A 19,130-nucleotide genomic window follows, 5' to 3' on the forward strand; every position below is an offset into this window, starting at 1 on the left:
TGGGAGAGACAGGAGAGGTCTGCCACGCCATGTGGGTTTCTCCCCGGCCGGCCTGGATCAAACCCATGCTGCAGAGGCTGCGGACAGCTTCACAGTGCAGCCCTCAACCTCCTGTACCACCAGGGAGGCCCACATTGCCAGTTTTAACCAAAGCAGATATTTAAGAATTCTGTTGTCTAAGTGAAATTATGTTGTCAGTCCCATCATGCGGTGCCCCCTCCCGCGGCAGAACTCAAGTGATAACAATCTGGTCCTTGATGTTCAGCAGGTCAAGGCACCGAGCACGGGGGAGGAACACCCAGAACCCCGAGAAGATTACTGCAGAGAACACACCGGACCCTGAGAAGATTGCAGCTGATCGCCATGCTCATAATATGTTTTTCTTTTCCCTGCGTAGCAAAATAGTTACCCATTGTCTGTTTATCTCCTGACTTCTAAGAATGTATCTGGTGATGGTACTATAACTGAACTGTCCTCTGCTGACTTTTCTGGTCATGAGTTGTTCCTTGTTTCATGGAATTATTATATGAAGTAATTGACAAATTTAAATATAATAGCTAGAAAACTCCCCCCAACAGTCAAGACCTCACTTGGAGTTGTTTACGTGATTGGAAAGCGCTTTTGGCAACCACCCCGAGGTGGTCCTGGAAAGAATGTAGTTAAATACATAATCCCAGAACCCACTGATGAGCCTACATCATATACAGGAATCCACCTGAATGGTGAAAGAATAGTTAATATTGAAGGAAAGAGAATTAGGTTGCGCCCTTAAGTCTCTGAGACAGAATCAAAAGGTCAGGGTCACCATGGAATTCCTATTCATCACAAAATAAAGTTAGTTACTTAAAAATGGTTTTAGCTAGATTCAAAGATTACTGGAATTTAGAGACACAGAAAGAAGTTTTCAGAGAAATCGAGGCACTTGAGTTAGAACTAGCAAAACAGGTTCAGCAATAAAGTAACAATGCTTATACTTCACGTATGGTTAACCACATATGCTTAGCTTCTTGTAATCATTATCTAAAAAATTGTAATTTTATACCTTAATATGCAACACTGCTCACATCTTTTATGAAAGAATAAGACAATATATCTTTTGTGTCAACAGTAATTTTTGCTGAGAAAAATAGATTTTATGTAATCCAATACTGATTGAGAATGTATAAAAATGCATGATGATTTGAGCACATTACAGTCAGATATTCACTCCTGAAGTGTGTCTGTCTGTCATTTATGCGCCGAATCCTTGACCATCCTGCACAGTTTCTCATCCCTGAGTCAGCCTTGCTAATCTACCGCCGCGCTGGTCCGCGGCAACATCAGACACAACAGTCCTCAAGGATGTCCATATTCCAAAGCCATATTTCCTATGAAAAGATTGCTGGCAAACTGGATTGCCCTTATAGTAGGGTATACTCTCCCTAGGATGGCATGCCCAGACATTTTTTTCCCTCTGATTAGTTAAGTGTACAACTTTCATTTGTGAGAAAGTATTCTTAGCTATTTCGTATGTATACTTCTGCATTTTGGAAAGCAGTTGACATTAGGCAATTATTATTATTATTTTTTTTTTTGGTGGGACCCTTGCCGGTGGCCGGGGAATGAACTGGTGCTGCAGAGGCTGCAGGCAGCCTCGCAGCCCAGCGCTCAACCAAACACTGTGCCACCAGGGGAGGCCCCAGGCAATTTTTTTTATTTAAATATTTTATTTTATATAATTCTTACATTTTTTTCATCTTTGCACAATGTATGCATTTTCATTTTGGTTATATTCCCCATAAAATCGCGACCCCCCATTATTTTGACTCTAGTCTTTCCTCTCGACACCCCTCCCTCCCACACACCGCCCCCACCCGGTGTTTCTCTGGTTTATAGTTGCTTGTGGATTTTTTTTTTTTTAAAGCCTTCAGCCCAAACCCAGAATGTCATAGCTAAAAGGAAACATTTCAGCATATTATTTTAAAAGCATTAATGTTCCTCTCCTTGCATGTCAAGTTAAGGTACCAGTTCATCATCATCAACATCATAATTATTGCTATTGCTAATCCTAACAAACATTCAATATGCATTCAATATTTGCCACAGATAATCGCTTTCTCTTTTGAGCTTTGCAACAACTCTGTGGATACAGGGACTATTGTAATCTTAATTTTACAAATGAGGAAACTGAGAAGACAGGGAATTAAATAATATTAAGTAAGTCAGTATTTGAGTTCAAGGGTAAATTCTTAGGGGGAAATAGTGGTAAATCAATGGTAGATGAGCTCTCTGGTAATATGTATAACAATTTGACTTGGGCTCCAATTTTTGGTCCCTTAACACATTTACTGTTACCCCAAAATACATTTCTTGGAGGTCCAGAAAACCTTGCATATTGGCTAGCTACAGCAACAAGAATTCTATATAATAACATTCCTCAAAGTGCAGTGAAATAAGACACTGTTGGGCACCATACAGCTGTATCCATGCTCTCCTGACAGGCCCTATTATGGGTGAGTCTATGTTAAGAATAATCTATAGGGCATCCCTTGGTGGTGCAGCGGTTGAGCGCTGGGCTGCGAGGCTGCCCACAGCCTCTGCAGCGCAGGTTCGATACACGGCCGCTGGCAAGGGTCCCACAAAAAAAAAAAAAAGAATATGCTACAAACCCCCACCATCACCAGCCTCAACTGGTGAGACCTCAGGCCCACCCTGAGGAGAGAGCCAGAGTGCTCAGGAACCCCGTGACCTTCCACACAAGAAGCTGCCAGCCCCAACCAGGCCAGTAAAAGTCTTGCAAACTTACATGAAATTTTAACAGCCTCAGCCAGAACAGACCAGCAGAGGTCTCATGAACTGCAAGACACAGTCAGCCCCAATCTGGACCACTGAGATCCCAGACCCACTTCATGGAGAGAGCCAAAGTGCCTAGATACCTCACAACCTTCTGCAAGAGAACACTCCAGCCCCCACCCAGAACACAGAGATCTAGTGGTCAAGGCCAATGCCTGCTTTCACCTACAAAGGCCCTGTGACATCCTACAAGATCTACACTAGCACCCACATAGACTGGTGAGAACCAGGACCCGAGTGAGGGAATAAACCAGAATAGCCAGGAACCCCTCAACCATGTGTGATACCCCACCAGAGACTCAACCACATAGACACTCACCAGCCTCAGCAGCCCAGACACACACCTGAAAATCCCATGCCCAGGTAAAATCAATTGGAGGTAATGCCCACCATCCCCAACAGTCCTGACAACATGTGTTGTGCCCAGGAAAACACCCAAAATTAGAGGGAGAGGTAAATCCATACCCAACAGAAGCCCCATCTATAGCAAAGAAAACCTGAAAATAAACAATGAGGAGAAAAAATACAAATGGAAAAGCAAGCAATCAGGGGAAGTATAGAAAGAAAATCAAATTCTAGATCCTAACAACACAATACTGACTCAGAAGAATCTTTTTGCTTGTCAGATGAAGAATTCAAAATTTCCATAATTAAATAAGCCAAAGAACTTTAAAACATATCAGAGATACATGAGAAGATGGAGAAATGGAAAAAAAATGCTAAAAGAAACATAATCAACAAACAAATATAAAGACCAAAACTTTAAATAAGAAAATAAAGGAAAAGCAGAATGCAAAAAGATCAATGGAGGTAAAAAAAATCTGGAGAAAGTCATGGAAATAGAATAAAAGATATGGAAGAACGAATTAGTAATTTCCAAGACACAGATACAATTAGAACCAAGAAAGAAAAAGAGACACAAAGATACAAGAGAGACACAAAGGGAAAAAAAAATGGAAAAAAAAAAAAAAAACAACACACACTTCCAGAATTACCTGACACGGTGAGGAAAGGAAATATAAGAGACATAGGAATTGCAAAAGGAGAAGAGAGAGAGAGAAGATAGCTGAAAAGCCAGTCAAAGTAATAATTGAATAAAACTTCCAAAACTTGCAAAAGGAAATGAAAATAGACATACATGAAGCTAAAACGACAACAATTTTAATGAAAAAACTCCAGCAAGACACATAGTAGTAGAGTTTCCAAGAGTCTAAGACAAAGAAAAGTAATGAAGCTTATGAGGGGGAAGAAACAGATAACCTATAAAGGAAAAATGATTAGGCTAACGCCAGACTTCACTGAACAAACACTGAAGGCAAGCAGAGAATGGAGTGGCTTATTTATCCCGCAAAGCTCTTCCTGTAAGAGGGAAAAATAATGACCTCCTCAAACAAAATCTTTAGAAATTTGCTACAACTAAAACCCACTTCAAGTAATATTACAAGAAGCCTTAGGATAAAAACCAACAGAGCAATAAGCACACAGAACTTACTGAGAAATTTAATAGTACCATACAATGATGAACAAAATGGCAGTAACAAACTTCCACATATCATTAATCAACCCAAGTGTTAATGGACTAAAATCACCAATAAAAAGACACAGAGTAGCATGTTGGATTAGAGAACAGAATCCAACATTTTGCTGCCTCAAAGAAACACACCTAAGAGCCCAAAACAAACATAGGTTGCAAGGGTCGGAAAACACTTATTACAAGCTAATGGCACCCAAAAGAAGGCAGGGGTAGACACTTATATGTTTAAACACTTATATGTTTAAAATACACTTCAAATTAAATGGTGACAAAAGACATGGACACTATATAGTGGTCAAGGGGACAACACACCAGGAAGACTTAACAATCATCAATATATACTCACCAAATGAGGGAGCACCAAAATACATTAGAAAACTACTATCGTCTCTGTGTGGTAGAAATCTTCAACACCCCACTCTCACCAATGGGCAGTTCAACGAGACAGAAAATGAAGACACAAGAGTACTAACAAAGTTCTAGACCACATAGGCCTAACGGACATCTATAGACACTGCAACTGCAAAAAAAGGCCAGAAAAAAAAAAAAACCATTTTCAGGCATAATCTCAGTCCACTCCAGTGTTAGTGACCTACCATCATCATCCTCTCATTTTCTACTTCATTGAGCAATTCAGCAAACTCCTTGAAGGATTCAGCTGGAAGGACAGAATGAAAGATAAAACAAATTAATCATTTGGCTGTGGCAGAGATATGTGTGATAGGAAGTTGAGCATGTCCCTTAGAATAAAGTATCAAATACAAAGTAAACAGGAGAATGAGTTAGAGCCTGCTGAATGTTTCATTTTCTATTTTCTTTCTTGATAATCCTTATACCCAAAAGCTTTTTCTTTCCCTCTAATTTTAAGGAGATATAATTGAAATAAAACACTATATGAGCTTAAGAGAAATACATAGTGATTGACATACATATAGGGCAAAATAATTACCACAGTATGTTTAGTTAACATCTATCACTTTATATTATTGCCAAAATAATCTTTTCCTGTGATAAGAACTTGTAGAATCAACTTTTGGTAACATTCATATGTATAATATAGCAGTGAGTGTAGACTATAGTCATCAAGTTGGACATTAAAATACCCACAATTTATCTTGCACTAGAAGTTTGTATCTTTTGACCACTTTCACCCATTTCAACCATGCCCCATACTACAACTCTGGGGCAAACTCTATCCATCACAAATATGATTTATTTTTCTATGAGTTTGGATTTCTTTGACTTCACATACAAGTAAGATCATAGAGTATTTGTCTTTCTTTGTCTAACTTATTTTTTGTTATTTTAATTGTGTGGATACATTTTTGCTCTTCCATCTGTTCACATCTTTCACTCACCCTCAACCAAACCACCCATGCCATATCCCATCTGCCTACCTCTCCCATTCGCTCTGGCCTCCTCTCTGTTCCCTCTGGAAACTATTAAATTCTGTCACTATGTCCAACAATTATTGCTGTTATATTTTGCCTGTTTGTGTTTTTGCTTTCACAGATGAGTGAAACAATTTATGGCTTATTTAATTTAACATAATCACCTTGAGGCTCATTCATTTTTTCCCAAAAGAAACTATGTCACCCTTTTTCACAGATGTGTAGTACTCCCTTAAGTACATATTACAAATTTCTTTATCCATTCATCTGTTGAAGGATACTTAGGTTGATTCCATGACTTGGTAACTGTGCACAGTGTTGCTATGAACATTGGCACACATAAATAGAATAAGAGTTTTCATATTTTAAGGACAGTTACCTAATAGAACTATTGCTGGATCATACAGAATTTCCATTTTTATTTTAAGAAAACTCCATACTGTTTTTCATAGAGGAAATAAATAAATCCCTCCCAAAAATTATAAACATTCTTGCCAAATCAACAAAAACAACAGATGATCAAAACACAAAAAACAAAATAAGAAAATATGAGACTGTAACAAATAGAATATATATGTGTGTATATATATAATATATGGGTATATATTTATATATAAAATGGCCAAATAAACAATAGTAGACAAACACAAGTAAGTAGTAGGAAGGATCAGTAAGCTTAAATGGATTGTGAGAGAGCACAGAAATAGAACACCGAGAGAAAAATAAAATTAAAATATATAAAAGGTCTAAGAGTTCTTTGAGAACCTAAAGAGAAAAAACCTAAAGAGAAAAAAAAATCCACATCATGGGAGTTGCAGAAGCTGAAAGTTGTAAGAAATTGATTTAAAGCAATAATTGGTGAGAATCATCTCTATCTCTATCATCTCAAATGAATCAGAAATGCAAATTCATGGGACCCAATATTTCTAAACAAAATATTTCTGGACTAATACATACAAGGACACAGAACACTCCACACACACAAAAAAAAAAAATGTGGCATGAACATTTTTTTCAGGTGCACATGGAACATATTTAAAAAAGAACATATGTTTGGACTCTAGTCAATAGTCATACCAAGTACTTATTCTGACCATAATGCCATGAAGCTAGAATTCAACTTAATAAAAAGCACAAGGAAAAACAAAAAAAATACATGAAAACTAAACAATACACTATTGATAATTTATTGGATTAAAGATGAGTTTGAAGCAGAAATCAAAATTATGACTTGACACACTATCAGAAGGTGAGAGTATAGGTTATGAAAACAGTGGAGAGGATGCCTAATGGACTATGACAGAGGATTATGGGTACATCTCTGGCGAGTGTGGTGTGGTAACATAAATCTGAAGAGTTATGAATCTATACCTCTAAATCATAAAGTATTGGAAAATTTACATTAACTCAATATACCATAAAAATTTTAAAATGATACCTCAAGAATATTAAAAACAAGTGATCAGAATTTGGGGAAGAAGCAAAACTTAAGAGGGATGATTATTGCAAAATAGGCTCACATTAAGAAGAAAAATCCACCCATGAAATCAAGCAACCAGAAAAAAGGAAAGAATAAAAGAGTAGAAAGGATGAAACAGAAAACAAAATGACCTTACAAAATAATGATGAAACCAAGAGTTGATTCCTTGAGAAGATGAACAAAATTAATAAACCTCCAGCTAGGCTAAAAAAAAAAAAATCAAAGAATAGAGAAAATAGTAGTACACATAAAATGAAAGAGGATAAATTACTACAAATAGTATAAAAATACAAAGGCTCAGAAGCATAAAACCTACAAAGGAACCCAGATCATGCAGCATTGGACTTCTCAGAATAAACACTGTGGGTGAGGAGAGAGTGGAAAGACATGCTCGAAAAATTGTGAAACAAAAATACTCTACTCTGAAAAGCTCTCCTTTAGATGTGAGGAAGAAATAAGTGCCTTCTTGGCAAAGAGAAACTGAAGAAATATGATAAAACTACACTCCCCATTCCCAGAAATATTGAAAAGGGACTCTAATATTGAAGCCAAACAGAAAAACACACAAAAGTAACTGAAAAAAAGAAAGTAATATAGAGAAACACAAAATTAAATGCTAAATGACTTCAACAGATTTTCAAATATCAGTAATCAGTATAAAAGTTAATGGACTAAACTCAGAAATTAAAAGACACAGAATTTCTGGTTGAGTTAGGAAACAAAATCCAACCTACTTCTGCCTCCTGGAGATGCGTATAAGCTCCACAGATATACATAGGATCAAAGTAAAGGGTTGTAAAACAATCCTACAAGCAAATGGGACCCAAAGGAAGCAGAGACAGCCATATCTATATCAGATAAAATAAATTTCCAGTTATAAAAAGTAACAAGTGAGATGGACAACACATAATGATTAAGGCAACAATACATCAGGAAAACATAACAGCCATCAATATATACTGAACAAAGGAAGGAACACCAAAATATATTAGGCAACTACTAATAATTCAGGAAAAAAAATCAGCAAAAACATACTTGTGGTAGGACAATAAAACACTTCAGTCGGGCCTCTCTGGTGGTGCAGCAGGTTGAGTGCTGAACTGTGGAGATGTCCCCAGCCTGTGCAGTGCGAGTTCGCTTCCCGGATGGCCAGGGAGAGTCCCACATGGCCTGGCAGACCTCTACTGTCTCGTCTGTCTCGTCCGCCACTCCTCTTAGCAGTGCTTTCAATCTGTCTGTCTGTTCTGCTCTCTTTTCTCTATCTGGTGAATCCTCTCACCCTCCTGTGTCTCTGGCCTGTACCTAGTTCTTGTATTAAATTAAATAAATCTTTGGGCCTCCCCAGTGGCACAGCGGTTGAGAGCTGGGTTGCAAAACTGCCCGCAACCTCTGCAGTACAGGTTCAATCCCTGGCCACCAGGGAAGACCTCTCTTGCAGCCCGCTGCTCCCCTCAGCAGTGTACTTCATCAGTCTGCCTGTTCTGCTCTCTGCTCTGGCAAATTCCCTCACCCTCCCGCGCTTCTGACTGTACCCAGTGCTTGTATAAATAAATAAAAATAAAATCTTAAATAAATAAATAAATAAATCTTTAAAAAAAAAAACACTTCAATCTCATCAATGGACAATTCAACACGACAAAAAATGAAAGGGGCATTGTAGTTTTAAACAAAGAATTAGACCATTTGGACCCAATAGACATCTATAGTTTTTTTGAAAAGATTTATTTTATGTTTATTCAAAAACTGGGGTACAGGTCAGAGGCACGGGAGGGTGACAGGATTCACCAGAGACAGAGCAGGGAACAGAACAGGCAGACAGACTGAAAGCACTGCAGAAGGAAACAGTGGGCAAGACAGGAGAGGTCTGCAGTGCCACGTGGGAATCTCCGTGGCTGGCCAGGAATCAAAAGCGTGCTGCAGAGGCTGTGGACAGCTTCACAGCACTGCACTCAACCTGCTGTGCCACTATCGTACCCTGCACCCTAAAAAAACAGAATACGCATTATTATCAGGTGCACAGGGGATAGTCTATAGGATTGACTACACATTGGACCAGAAGACAAACATTAACAAATTCAAGAAGATTTAAATTTCACCAATTGTTTTCTCAATCAAAAAGGTATCAGACTAGAAATCAACTAAAAAAAGAAAGAGGGAAATCCTCTAATATGTGGGACTGAACAACATAGTACTGAAAGAAAACTGGGTCAATGAGAAAATCAAATAAGAAATCAAAAAATACCTTGAAACAAATGACAATGAGAAAACAATGTATGAGAACGTATGAGACAGAGAAAAATCAGTACTAAACGGGAAGTATATGATAATACAGGCTAATACAGGCCCACATGAAGAAACAAGAGCCCAAATAAAGAAATTTGTCTCTCATCCCAAGTAACTACAAAAAGAAGAACAAAAAAATTCAAAAGTGAGTAAAGGAAGCAAATAATAAAAATTAGAGCAAAAAGTTCAAAATATCAATTAAACCAAAGGATGTTTCTCTGAAAAATAGCTTAAAATATGGACAATCATCTAGGGACACTCACTATCAGAAAAAGGAGAAAACTAATATAAATAGGATAAAAAATTAAAGATGAGACGTTACAACAGACACTGCAAATTCAGAAGATATTAAGAGATTATTATGAACATTTATAGGCAAGCAAATTAAACAACCTAGCTGAGATGGACAGATTCTTAGAATTGTACAATCATCCAAGACTTAAAGGGAGAAAAATGAAAAATCTGAATAAACCAATCTCAAGTTAGGATTTTGAAACCGTGATAAAAAGTCTCCCCAAAATAAAAGTCCAAGATCAGATGGCTTCACAAATGAGTTCCACCAAACCTTCAGGGATGAACTAATACCTAGCCTACTCAAACTCATTCAAAAACTGAGAGAGAAGGAATACACATAAACACATTTTATGAGGCCAGCATTAAGCTAACAACAAAACAAACACAGTGAAATAAGCCAGAAAGAAAAAGAAAAATACCGAATGGTCTCACTTATAGCAGGAATTTAAGACCCAAATAAGGGATCAGGAAAAAACTAATTAAAATAAAGCAAAAATCAAAATCAACAGGCAACTATAAGAGACACACGACAGGGTGGGGAGAAGGGCGTAGTATCAAAACCAGGGTGGTGGGAATTTTACAGAGAATATAACCAAGATGAAAATGCATACATTGTACAAAAATGAGAAATGAAGTAAAAAATATATAAAATAAAAAAAACAAAGACAATAAAGAAAAAGAAAACTACAAAACAATCTTCCTAAAGAACAGACGAAGCAAAATCCCTCAGTAAAAAATTAGCAAAGTGAACCCAAAAATGTATCGAAAAGACCACACATAATGACCAACTGGGATTTATAACATGAACACAAGAATGTTTCAACATACAAAATGAATCAATGTAATTTGTCTCATCAACAAAAGGAAAATAAAAACCATATAATCTTATCAATACATGCTGAGAAAGCATTTGATGAAATTCAACATCCATTTATGATTTTAAAAAGAACTTCTGAAAAACAAGATAAATGAACATATCTAAATGTAATTTAAATATATATATATATATATATATATATATATATATGAAACCCGCAGCTAGTATAGTAAATGGAGAAAAGTTGAAAACCTTTCCACTAAGACCTGGTACTGAGGATGTACACTATCAGCACTACTATTAAATATATTATTTTAAGCCCTAGCTGGAGCAATTAGGCAAGAGATAGCTATAAAAGTAATCCAGGTTGTGAAACAAATAAAGTTACTATTACTAAATGCAGATGGTATGATAAAATACAGAACCTTAAAGATTCCACAGAAAAATTAATTAAAACAATTAACCAGTTAAGCATAGTGGGAGGATACAAAATCAGCACACAAAAATTAGTTGCCTTCCTATATACAAACAATAAGCTAGAAGAAGAAAAAAATAAGAAAGTCACCCCATTTATGATCTCATTGAAAAAACAATTAAATACCAAATAATAAACATAACAGAGGAGATTAAATACCTACAGAAAGGAAAACACATTGTTAAAAGAAATAGAAGACATAAAGTAATGGAAAGACATACCCTGCTTATGGGTTGGAAGATTCAACATTGTCAAAATGGCCACCCTAGTCAAAGCAATTTACACACTGAATACAATACAATCCCAACAAAAGTCTTAATGGCATTCTTAAAGAAAATGGAATGAATATTACTAACACACATATGGAACTACAAAAGACCCCAAACACTCAAAGCTCTCCTGACTAAACAGGGTGAAAATGTTGGCATTACATTTACAGACTTCTAATTATGCTATCAAGCCATAATAATTAAAAAAGAATGGTACTGGAACAAAAAGAGACAGGCAAATAAATGAAACAGTAGAGAGCCAAGAAATAAAACCACATATTTATGGGCAACTACTTTATGACAAAGGAGAAAAAATTAGTCACTGGAACAAGGAAAGCCTCTTTAATACATGATGCTGTGAAAAATGGACAGCCACATGCAAAAGAATGAAACTAGACCACAATCGCTCACTATACACATAGCAATTCAAAATGGAAAAAGATGACCTCTGGTCATCTTAAATAGCTTGGACAAGACAAGGGAGGTTGTTGGGAAGAGAAAAGGAGGTGGACAGTTAGGGAAGGAACAGTAAACAGAGGTATGCAAAAAAAATGGAAAAAGACTTGAATGTAAGATCTGAAACCATAAAATATGATTTCTTTTTTTAACTAGTATTTTATTTTATATAATTCTTACATCATTTTTTCATTTTTGCACAATGTATGCATTTTCATTTTTGTTATATTCCCCATAAAATTGCACCCTCCCTTATTTTGAACCTAGTCCTTCCTCTCACCTTCCCTCCCCCTTCCCCGTACTGTGTCTCTGGTTTATAGTTGCTTGTTGACTTTGATATTTACTTTGCATTAATTAGTCTTTTTCCTGGTCCCTTATTTAGGTTTTCTAAATACCTGCCATGAGTGAGACCATCCGGTATTTTTCTTTTACTTTCTGACTTATTTTGCTGAGCATGATCCCTTCCCGCTCCATCCATGCTGCTGCAAACTGCATATGTTTATCTTTTTTAATTGCTGAGTTATATTCCATTGTGTATACATACCATATCTTCTTGATGCAGTAATCTATTTTTGGGCATTTGGGTTGTTTCCAAAGCTTACTATTATAAATAGTGCTGCTAAAAACATAGGGATGTAGGTAGCCTTTGGAATTAATGTTTCTGTGTCATTTGGGTAAATACCTAGGAGTGGAATTGCTGGATCATATGGAAGCTCTATCTTTAGTAGGTCAAGAAATCTTCACAGAGCTCTAAATAGTAGTTGGACCAGTTTGCACTCTGACCAGCAATGCAGGAGAGTTCCTTTTTCTCCACAACCTCACCAACATTTATTGTTGCCAGATTTTTAATATGTGCCACTCTCATTGTGTAAGATGGTATCTCATTATAGTTTTGATTTGCATTTCCCTGATTACAAGTGACTTTGAACATTTTTTCATGTACCTACTGGCCATTTGCATTTTTTTTTGTGGGACCCTTCTCAGAGGCCAGGGAACAAACCAGCACTACAGAGGCTGCCAGCAGCCTCACAGCCCAGCCCTCAACTGCTGTGCCACCAGGGGAGGCCCCATTTGCATTTCCTCTTTGGAAATGTTTCTTTTTAGCTCTTCTGCCCATTTTTTGACTGGATTATTTTCTTTGTTTTTGTTGAGTCTCATCAACTATTTGTAGATTTTTGTGATCAGTCCTTTATCATCTGTGTCAGGTGCAAAAATTTTCTCCCAGTCGGTGGGGTTTCTCTTTGTTTTAGTTATTGTCTCTTTTGCTGTGCAGAAACCCTTAAATTTGATGTAGTCCCAGCTGTTTATCTTTGCCTTCACTATCACTGTTTTGGGTGATGTGTCTGTAAAGATATCTTTGATGTGCATGTTATGTAGTGTTTTGCCTATATTTCCTTCTATGTATTTTATGGTTTCAGGTCTTATGTCTAGTTCTTTAATCCATTTTGAGTTGGTTTTTGTGCATGGTGTGAGGTAGTAGTCAAACTTCATTCTTTTGCATGTAGCGACCCAGTTTTCCCAGTACCATTTATTGAACAAACTTTCTTTATTCCAGCACATATTTTTTGCTCCTTTATTTCTGGATTTTTTATTCAGTTCCATTGGTCCATATGTCTGTTCTTGTTATAATACCATGCAGTTTTGATGATTATGGATTTGTAGTATAGTTTTAAGTCTGAGAATGTGATGCCTCCATTCCCTTCTTTTAATTTCAGGAGAGATTTGGCAATTTGGGGTTTTTTGGTGCTTTCATATGAATTTCATCAATAATTGTTCTATTTCTTTGAAGAATGTCATTGAAATTTTTATTGGAAGAGCATTGAATCTGTAAATTGCTTTTGGTAGGATGGCCATTTTAAAAATGTTAATTCTTCCAATCCATGACCAAGGGATGTCTTTCCATTTCTTTGTGTCTTCTTCTATTTTTTTTAACAGTGTTTTATAGTTTTCTTTGTATAGGTCCTTTACCTCTTTTGTTAGGTTTATTCCTAAGTATTTGATTTTTTTCAATAATGAAAGGGATTTTGTTTTATTTCTTCTTCAGATTTATTGTTTTGTATAGGAAGGCTACTGATTTTTGCGTGTTAATTTTGTATCCTGCCACTTCACTAAACTGATTGATTAGTTGAATTAGTTTTTCTTTGCAGTTTTTGGAGTTCTCTATGTATATCATCATATCATCTGCAAATAGTGATAGTTTAACTTCTTCCTTCCCTATTTGCATTCTTCGTAATGTCTTTTTCTTGTCTTATTGCTCTGGCTAGGACTTCCAGTATTATATTAAAAAGCAGTGGTGACAGTGGACATCCTTGTCTAGTTCCAGAGCTTAATGGAAATGCTTTCAGCTTTTCACCATTGAGAATGATACTGGCTATGGGCTTGTCATATATGGTCTTTATGATGTTGACGTATGTCCTTGTATCCCGAGAATTTCAAGGCCCTTTATCATAAATGGTTGTTGTGCATTATGGAACACTTTCTCAGCATCTATTGATATTATCATATGATTTTTATATTTCTTTTTGTTGACATCTTGGATAACATTGATTGATTTTCAGATATTGAACCATCCTTGTGTCCCTGAAATAAATCCTACTTGGTCATGGTGAGTTATCTTATACATACATTGTTGAATTCTGATAGCTAAAATTTGATTTGAGGATTTTTGCATCAGTGTTCATTAGAGAGATTGGCCTGTAGTTTTCTTTTTTTGTGTTGTCCTTGTTTGGTTTTGGTATTAGTGTAATGTTGGCTTCATAGAATGTGTTTTGTATTATCCCTTCCTTATCAACTTTTTGAAAGAGTTTATGACAGATAGGCACAAATTCGTTTCTGAATGTTTGATAGAATTGATTTCAAAATCCGTTTGGTCCTGCCTGGGCTTTTGTTTTTGGAGAGATTTTTCATTGCCATTTCAATTTTGCTGCTTGTAATTGGTCTGTTTAGGTATTCTATTTCTTCTTGATCTAGCTTTCAGTGATTGTAGAGTTGTAGGAATCTGTCTATCTCCTCTAGATTATTGAACTTGTTTGCATATAACTGTTCATAGAAGTTTATGATTATACTTTTGATTTCTGATGTGTCTGTTGTGATTTCTCCTCTGTCATCTGTGATCCTATTTATTTGAGCTTTCTCCTATTTTTCCTTTGTGAGACTGGCTAGGGGTTTGTCTATTTTATTGATTTTTTCGAAGAACCAGTTTTTGGTTTCATTGATCTTTTGTATTTTTTTTTACTTTTGATTTCATTTATTTCTGCTTTGATTTTGATCATTTATTTTCTTCTGCTGGTTTTGGGGTTTTTTTGTTGTTCTTTTTCTAGTACTTTGAGTTCTGAGTTTAGGTTGTTTCTTTGACATCTTTCTTGTTTCTTGATGTGAGCCTCTATTGCTATATATTTCCCTCTTATTAATGCTTTTGCTGTGTCCCATAAATTTAGGAAATTGGTGTCCTCCTGGTCATTCAACTCAAAGTATTTTTTAATTTCTTCTTTGATCTCATTAGTCCAGTGGTCTTCCAGTAGTGTGGGTTTCAATCTCCATGAGGTAGGAGAGTTCCTTGCCTTCTCTTTATGGTTTATTTCTTGTTTGATGCCTTCATGGTCAGAGAAGATGGTTGGTATGATTTCAGTCTTGGTGTATCTGTTGATGATTGTCTTGTGTCCCAGTATGTGATCGATTCTGGAGACTGATCCGTGTGCACTTGAGAAAAATGTGTACTCAGATTTTTTGGGTTTAGTGTTCAATAGATGTCTGTTAAGCCCATGAGCTCTATATGCTTACTTACAGCTTTAGTGTCCTTACTTATTTTTTGTCACATTGATCTATCCATAGTTGATAGTGGTGTGTTGAAGTCTCCCACTACGTATATGTTTTCTCTGAGTCTGTTTTCAGAGAGGACAATAGTTGTCTGATATATTTTGGTGCTCCTTCGTTTGCTGAAAATATGTTAATGAGTGTTATTTCTTCTTGAAGTATTGCCGCTTGATCATAATGTAGTAACTGTTGGGGTCTCTTTTTACCTTTTTGAGTTTGAAATCTGTTTTATCTAATATAAGTATAGCTGTTTCTGCCTTCTTTTTTGGTCCATTTCCTTGTAGGATTGTTTTCCATCCTTTAACTTTGTGTCTATTTGTATCTTTTGTAGTTGAATGGATTCCCTGGAGAAGGCAAAATGTTGGGTTTTGTTTCTTAATCCAGCCTGCCACTCTGTCTTTTGTTGAAGAGTTTAGTCCATTTACATTTAGAGTTAATATTGATATGTAAGCATCTGTATTTGCCATTGTGTTTTTCTTTCCTCTTATTTTATTTATTTATTCCTTTAATAACTTTTTTTTTTGGCCTTCTTTGTTGTTATTCATCCCTCTGTTGGTTCTGGCTTTAGGACTCCTTGTAGTATTTTTTGGAGTGGGGGTTTAGTCATAATGAAATTCCAGAGTTTCTGTTTGTCTGGGATGGTCCTTATTCTTTCTTCAGAGGAAGGAAAGCTTTGCAGGATGGAGTATTCTTGGTGGGCATTTGTTGTCTTGGAGTCTGTTGACTATGTCCCTCCACTCTCTCCTTTCCTGTAGTGTATCTTCAGAGAAGTCTGATGTCAGTCTGATTGGTTTTCCTTTGTTGTTATATGTTTCTTCCCTTTTGTCAGCTTCATTATTTTTTCCTTGTCTTGGATCTTGGGAGCTTTACTATTATTTGTCTTGCTGTATTTTTCCTTTCATCATGGACGTTTGGTGTTCTTTCTTCAGTCTTTTTCCTTCATACTTCTCTTTCCTTTTTTGTTTTGGTTCTTTTTATTTCTGTGTCTTCAATAGAACTTATTCATTCTTCCATTTCATCTATTCTGCTTTCACTGCTTTTGCCAGAGTTCATTAGCTCCCCAATTAATTCTTTAATCTTCTGCATTTCTTTTACTTCCCTCTTTAGGGACTCAATTTTATTCTTCTGATCATTGATTATTTTTCCCATATCGTTTTTGACTTCCTTCAGTTTTTTAATCATGGCAATTTTAAATTCTCTTGATGGATGTCTCAGAAGTTCTTCCAAGTCACTGTCGTTGCAATGTAGTGGGTGGTTTTCTTTTTGTGGTATGTCTTTTTCCTGGAAGTTGCTAGGTTGCATATAGTTTTTCTTTTCTCTGCTATCTGTTTTCTAATTTGCTCTATGCGTTGGGGCCCTGTGTTGCTGATACTGGCCAGCAACTTTTTGGTTGCTCTTTCTGGGATTTCGGAAACTGGTGGTCCCAACGAGGCAAATACTGTTATGCCAGAAGTCCGGTGAGGCAGTGGTTCTTTGAGTATATTAATGTTCACTTTCACAGAATATCTCCTCCTTCTGTGTTGTTTAATTCCAAAGGTATATCTTGAAGTCCCACAGACTTCCCTGGGGGTGGAGCAGGTATATTGCACTCTGGGCTCCCAATCACTGGATCCTGCTCTGGGCTCCAACTTCCTGTCAAGGGGGACCAGGCTGGTGGGGGCTTTTAACTCACCTCTGGCTCAGCGGGGTGCCTTTTGCTGGTTTCAAGAAGGCTTTATTGAAGGAAGGACCCTGTTCTAAAATGGCGAGTCGGAGATGCACTTTCCTGCATGTGAGGTCTGCCCCAGCCTTGGATGCCCGCTCCCCCTCTGCTCTTGGACTCTGGCCAGAAAGGACCTGGCATTGGGCTGCTTCCCAGCTCACCTCTGGCTCCACGGGGAGCCTTCTGTGGGGAGCCTTCTGTCGGTTTCAAGCAGTCTTTATTGAAGGAAGGAAGGTCTCTGTTCTAAAATAGCAAGTCTGAGACTTACTTTCCTGCATGTAAGGTCTGCCCCGGCCTTGGCTGCCCGCTCCCCCTCTGGGCTCAGACTGTTGGCCAGAAAGGGCCTGGTGTGGGGGTTCTTCCCAGCTCACCTCTGGCTCCACGGGGAGCCTTCTGCCAGTTTCAAGAAGTCTTTATTGAAAGAAGGTCCCTGTTCTAAAATGGCAAGTAGGAGACGTACTTTTCTGGGTGTGCGGTCTGCCCCAGCCTTGGATCCATAAAATATGATTTCAAATAGATGAAATCATAGGCAGCACATTCCATGGCATAAACTTCTTAAGTATCTTTGTAGATTTATTCCCAGCAGCAGGGAAAATAGTAGGGTATTATCAACTAAATCTACATATAACTAACAAGGTCTGCACAGCTAAAGAGACAATATACAAAATGGAGAAAGCCTATGGAATGGGAACAAATGTTTACATGCCATACATCTGAAAAGGGACTGATATCAAAGATCAACAAAAAGCTCATATACTCAACAGAAGAAAAAAAATAACAATCAATTCAAAACAATGAACACAAAGAAGACACTTCTCCAAAGAAGACATATGGATGGCAAACAGACAAATGAATAGATGTCTGTCAATTATCATCAGGGAAATGCAATACAAAACCACCTCATACCTGTGAGAATGGCCCATATTAAAAACATGATGTGGCGATTCCACCCCTCAGAATCTTCCCAAAGGATACAAAAACACTAATTTGAAAGGAACCTTACACCCTATGTTTATTACAGCACTATTTACAAAACCCAAGATATGAAAACAACCCAACTGCCCCAAATTAGATGAATGGATGAAAAATTTGTGGTATATTTATACAATTGAATATTACTCAGTGACCAAAAAAGACAAACTCATGTTATTTGAAGCAGCATGGATGGAGCTAGAAGGGAATTCAAAAGGAAAACATAAATAACAGATGGTTTCACTTATATGTGCACAATAGAAAAACCAAGCAAAAGGTTAAAAAAGTTCAAAACTAACAAGCAGACAATAGAACTGAGGCATACAGCACAGGAAGGGACGGGAGGCATAACAGGGAAAGGGAATATGGTGATGGTTCATGTGTGCTATGTTTGTCAGGAGAACTATGGGGACTATAACAATGTAAGAAAAATAATGAATTAATTAAAAAACAGAAAGAAAAATCTAGAAATTAATGCTGGTGAGAGTGTGGAGAAAGAGGAACTCTCTTGCAAAGTTGGTAGCAATTTGGACTGCTTCAGCCACAATGGAAAACAGTATGGAATTGTCTCAAAAGATTAAAAATATATCTGGTTTATGTGTATACAAAAAGAATAGAAAACACTAATTTGTATTTTTTCACAAATCTCTAACAATTACCTTTTTATTATTATTTTATTTTATATATTTTACATCATTTTTCATTTTTGTACAATGTATGCATTTTCAACTCAGTTATAGTTACCGTGAAATTCCCACCACCCATTCACCTGTGAACCATTACCATGGTCTCTTGTGCTATTCCCACCCGTT

General features: G+C 36.8%; 1 protein-coding gene across 2 annotated transcripts in view; it reads right to left on the reverse strand.

The window, feature by feature from the left end:
- Window positions 1-19,130, reverse strand: part of OPHN1 (oligophrenin 1) — a gene marked incomplete at both ends in the record, with an annotated part of 458,306 nt that overhangs the window by 333,985 nt on the left and 105,191 nt on the right. For both annotated transcript variants that reach the window (XM_084258483.1, XM_084258482.1), the window contains one exon: window positions 4,963-5,024. In XM_084258483.1, the coding sequence (XP_084114609.1) occupies window positions 4,963-5,024 (62 nt within the window). The remainder of the gene's footprint in view (window positions 1-4,962; window positions 5,025-19,130) is intronic.

The sequence above is a fragment of the Talpa europaea genome (assembly GCF_964194135.1).
Source record: "Talpa europaea genome assembly, chromosome: X".
NCBI classification, from domain to species: Eukaryota; Metazoa; Chordata; class Mammalia; order Eulipotyphla; family Talpidae; genus Talpa; species Talpa europaea.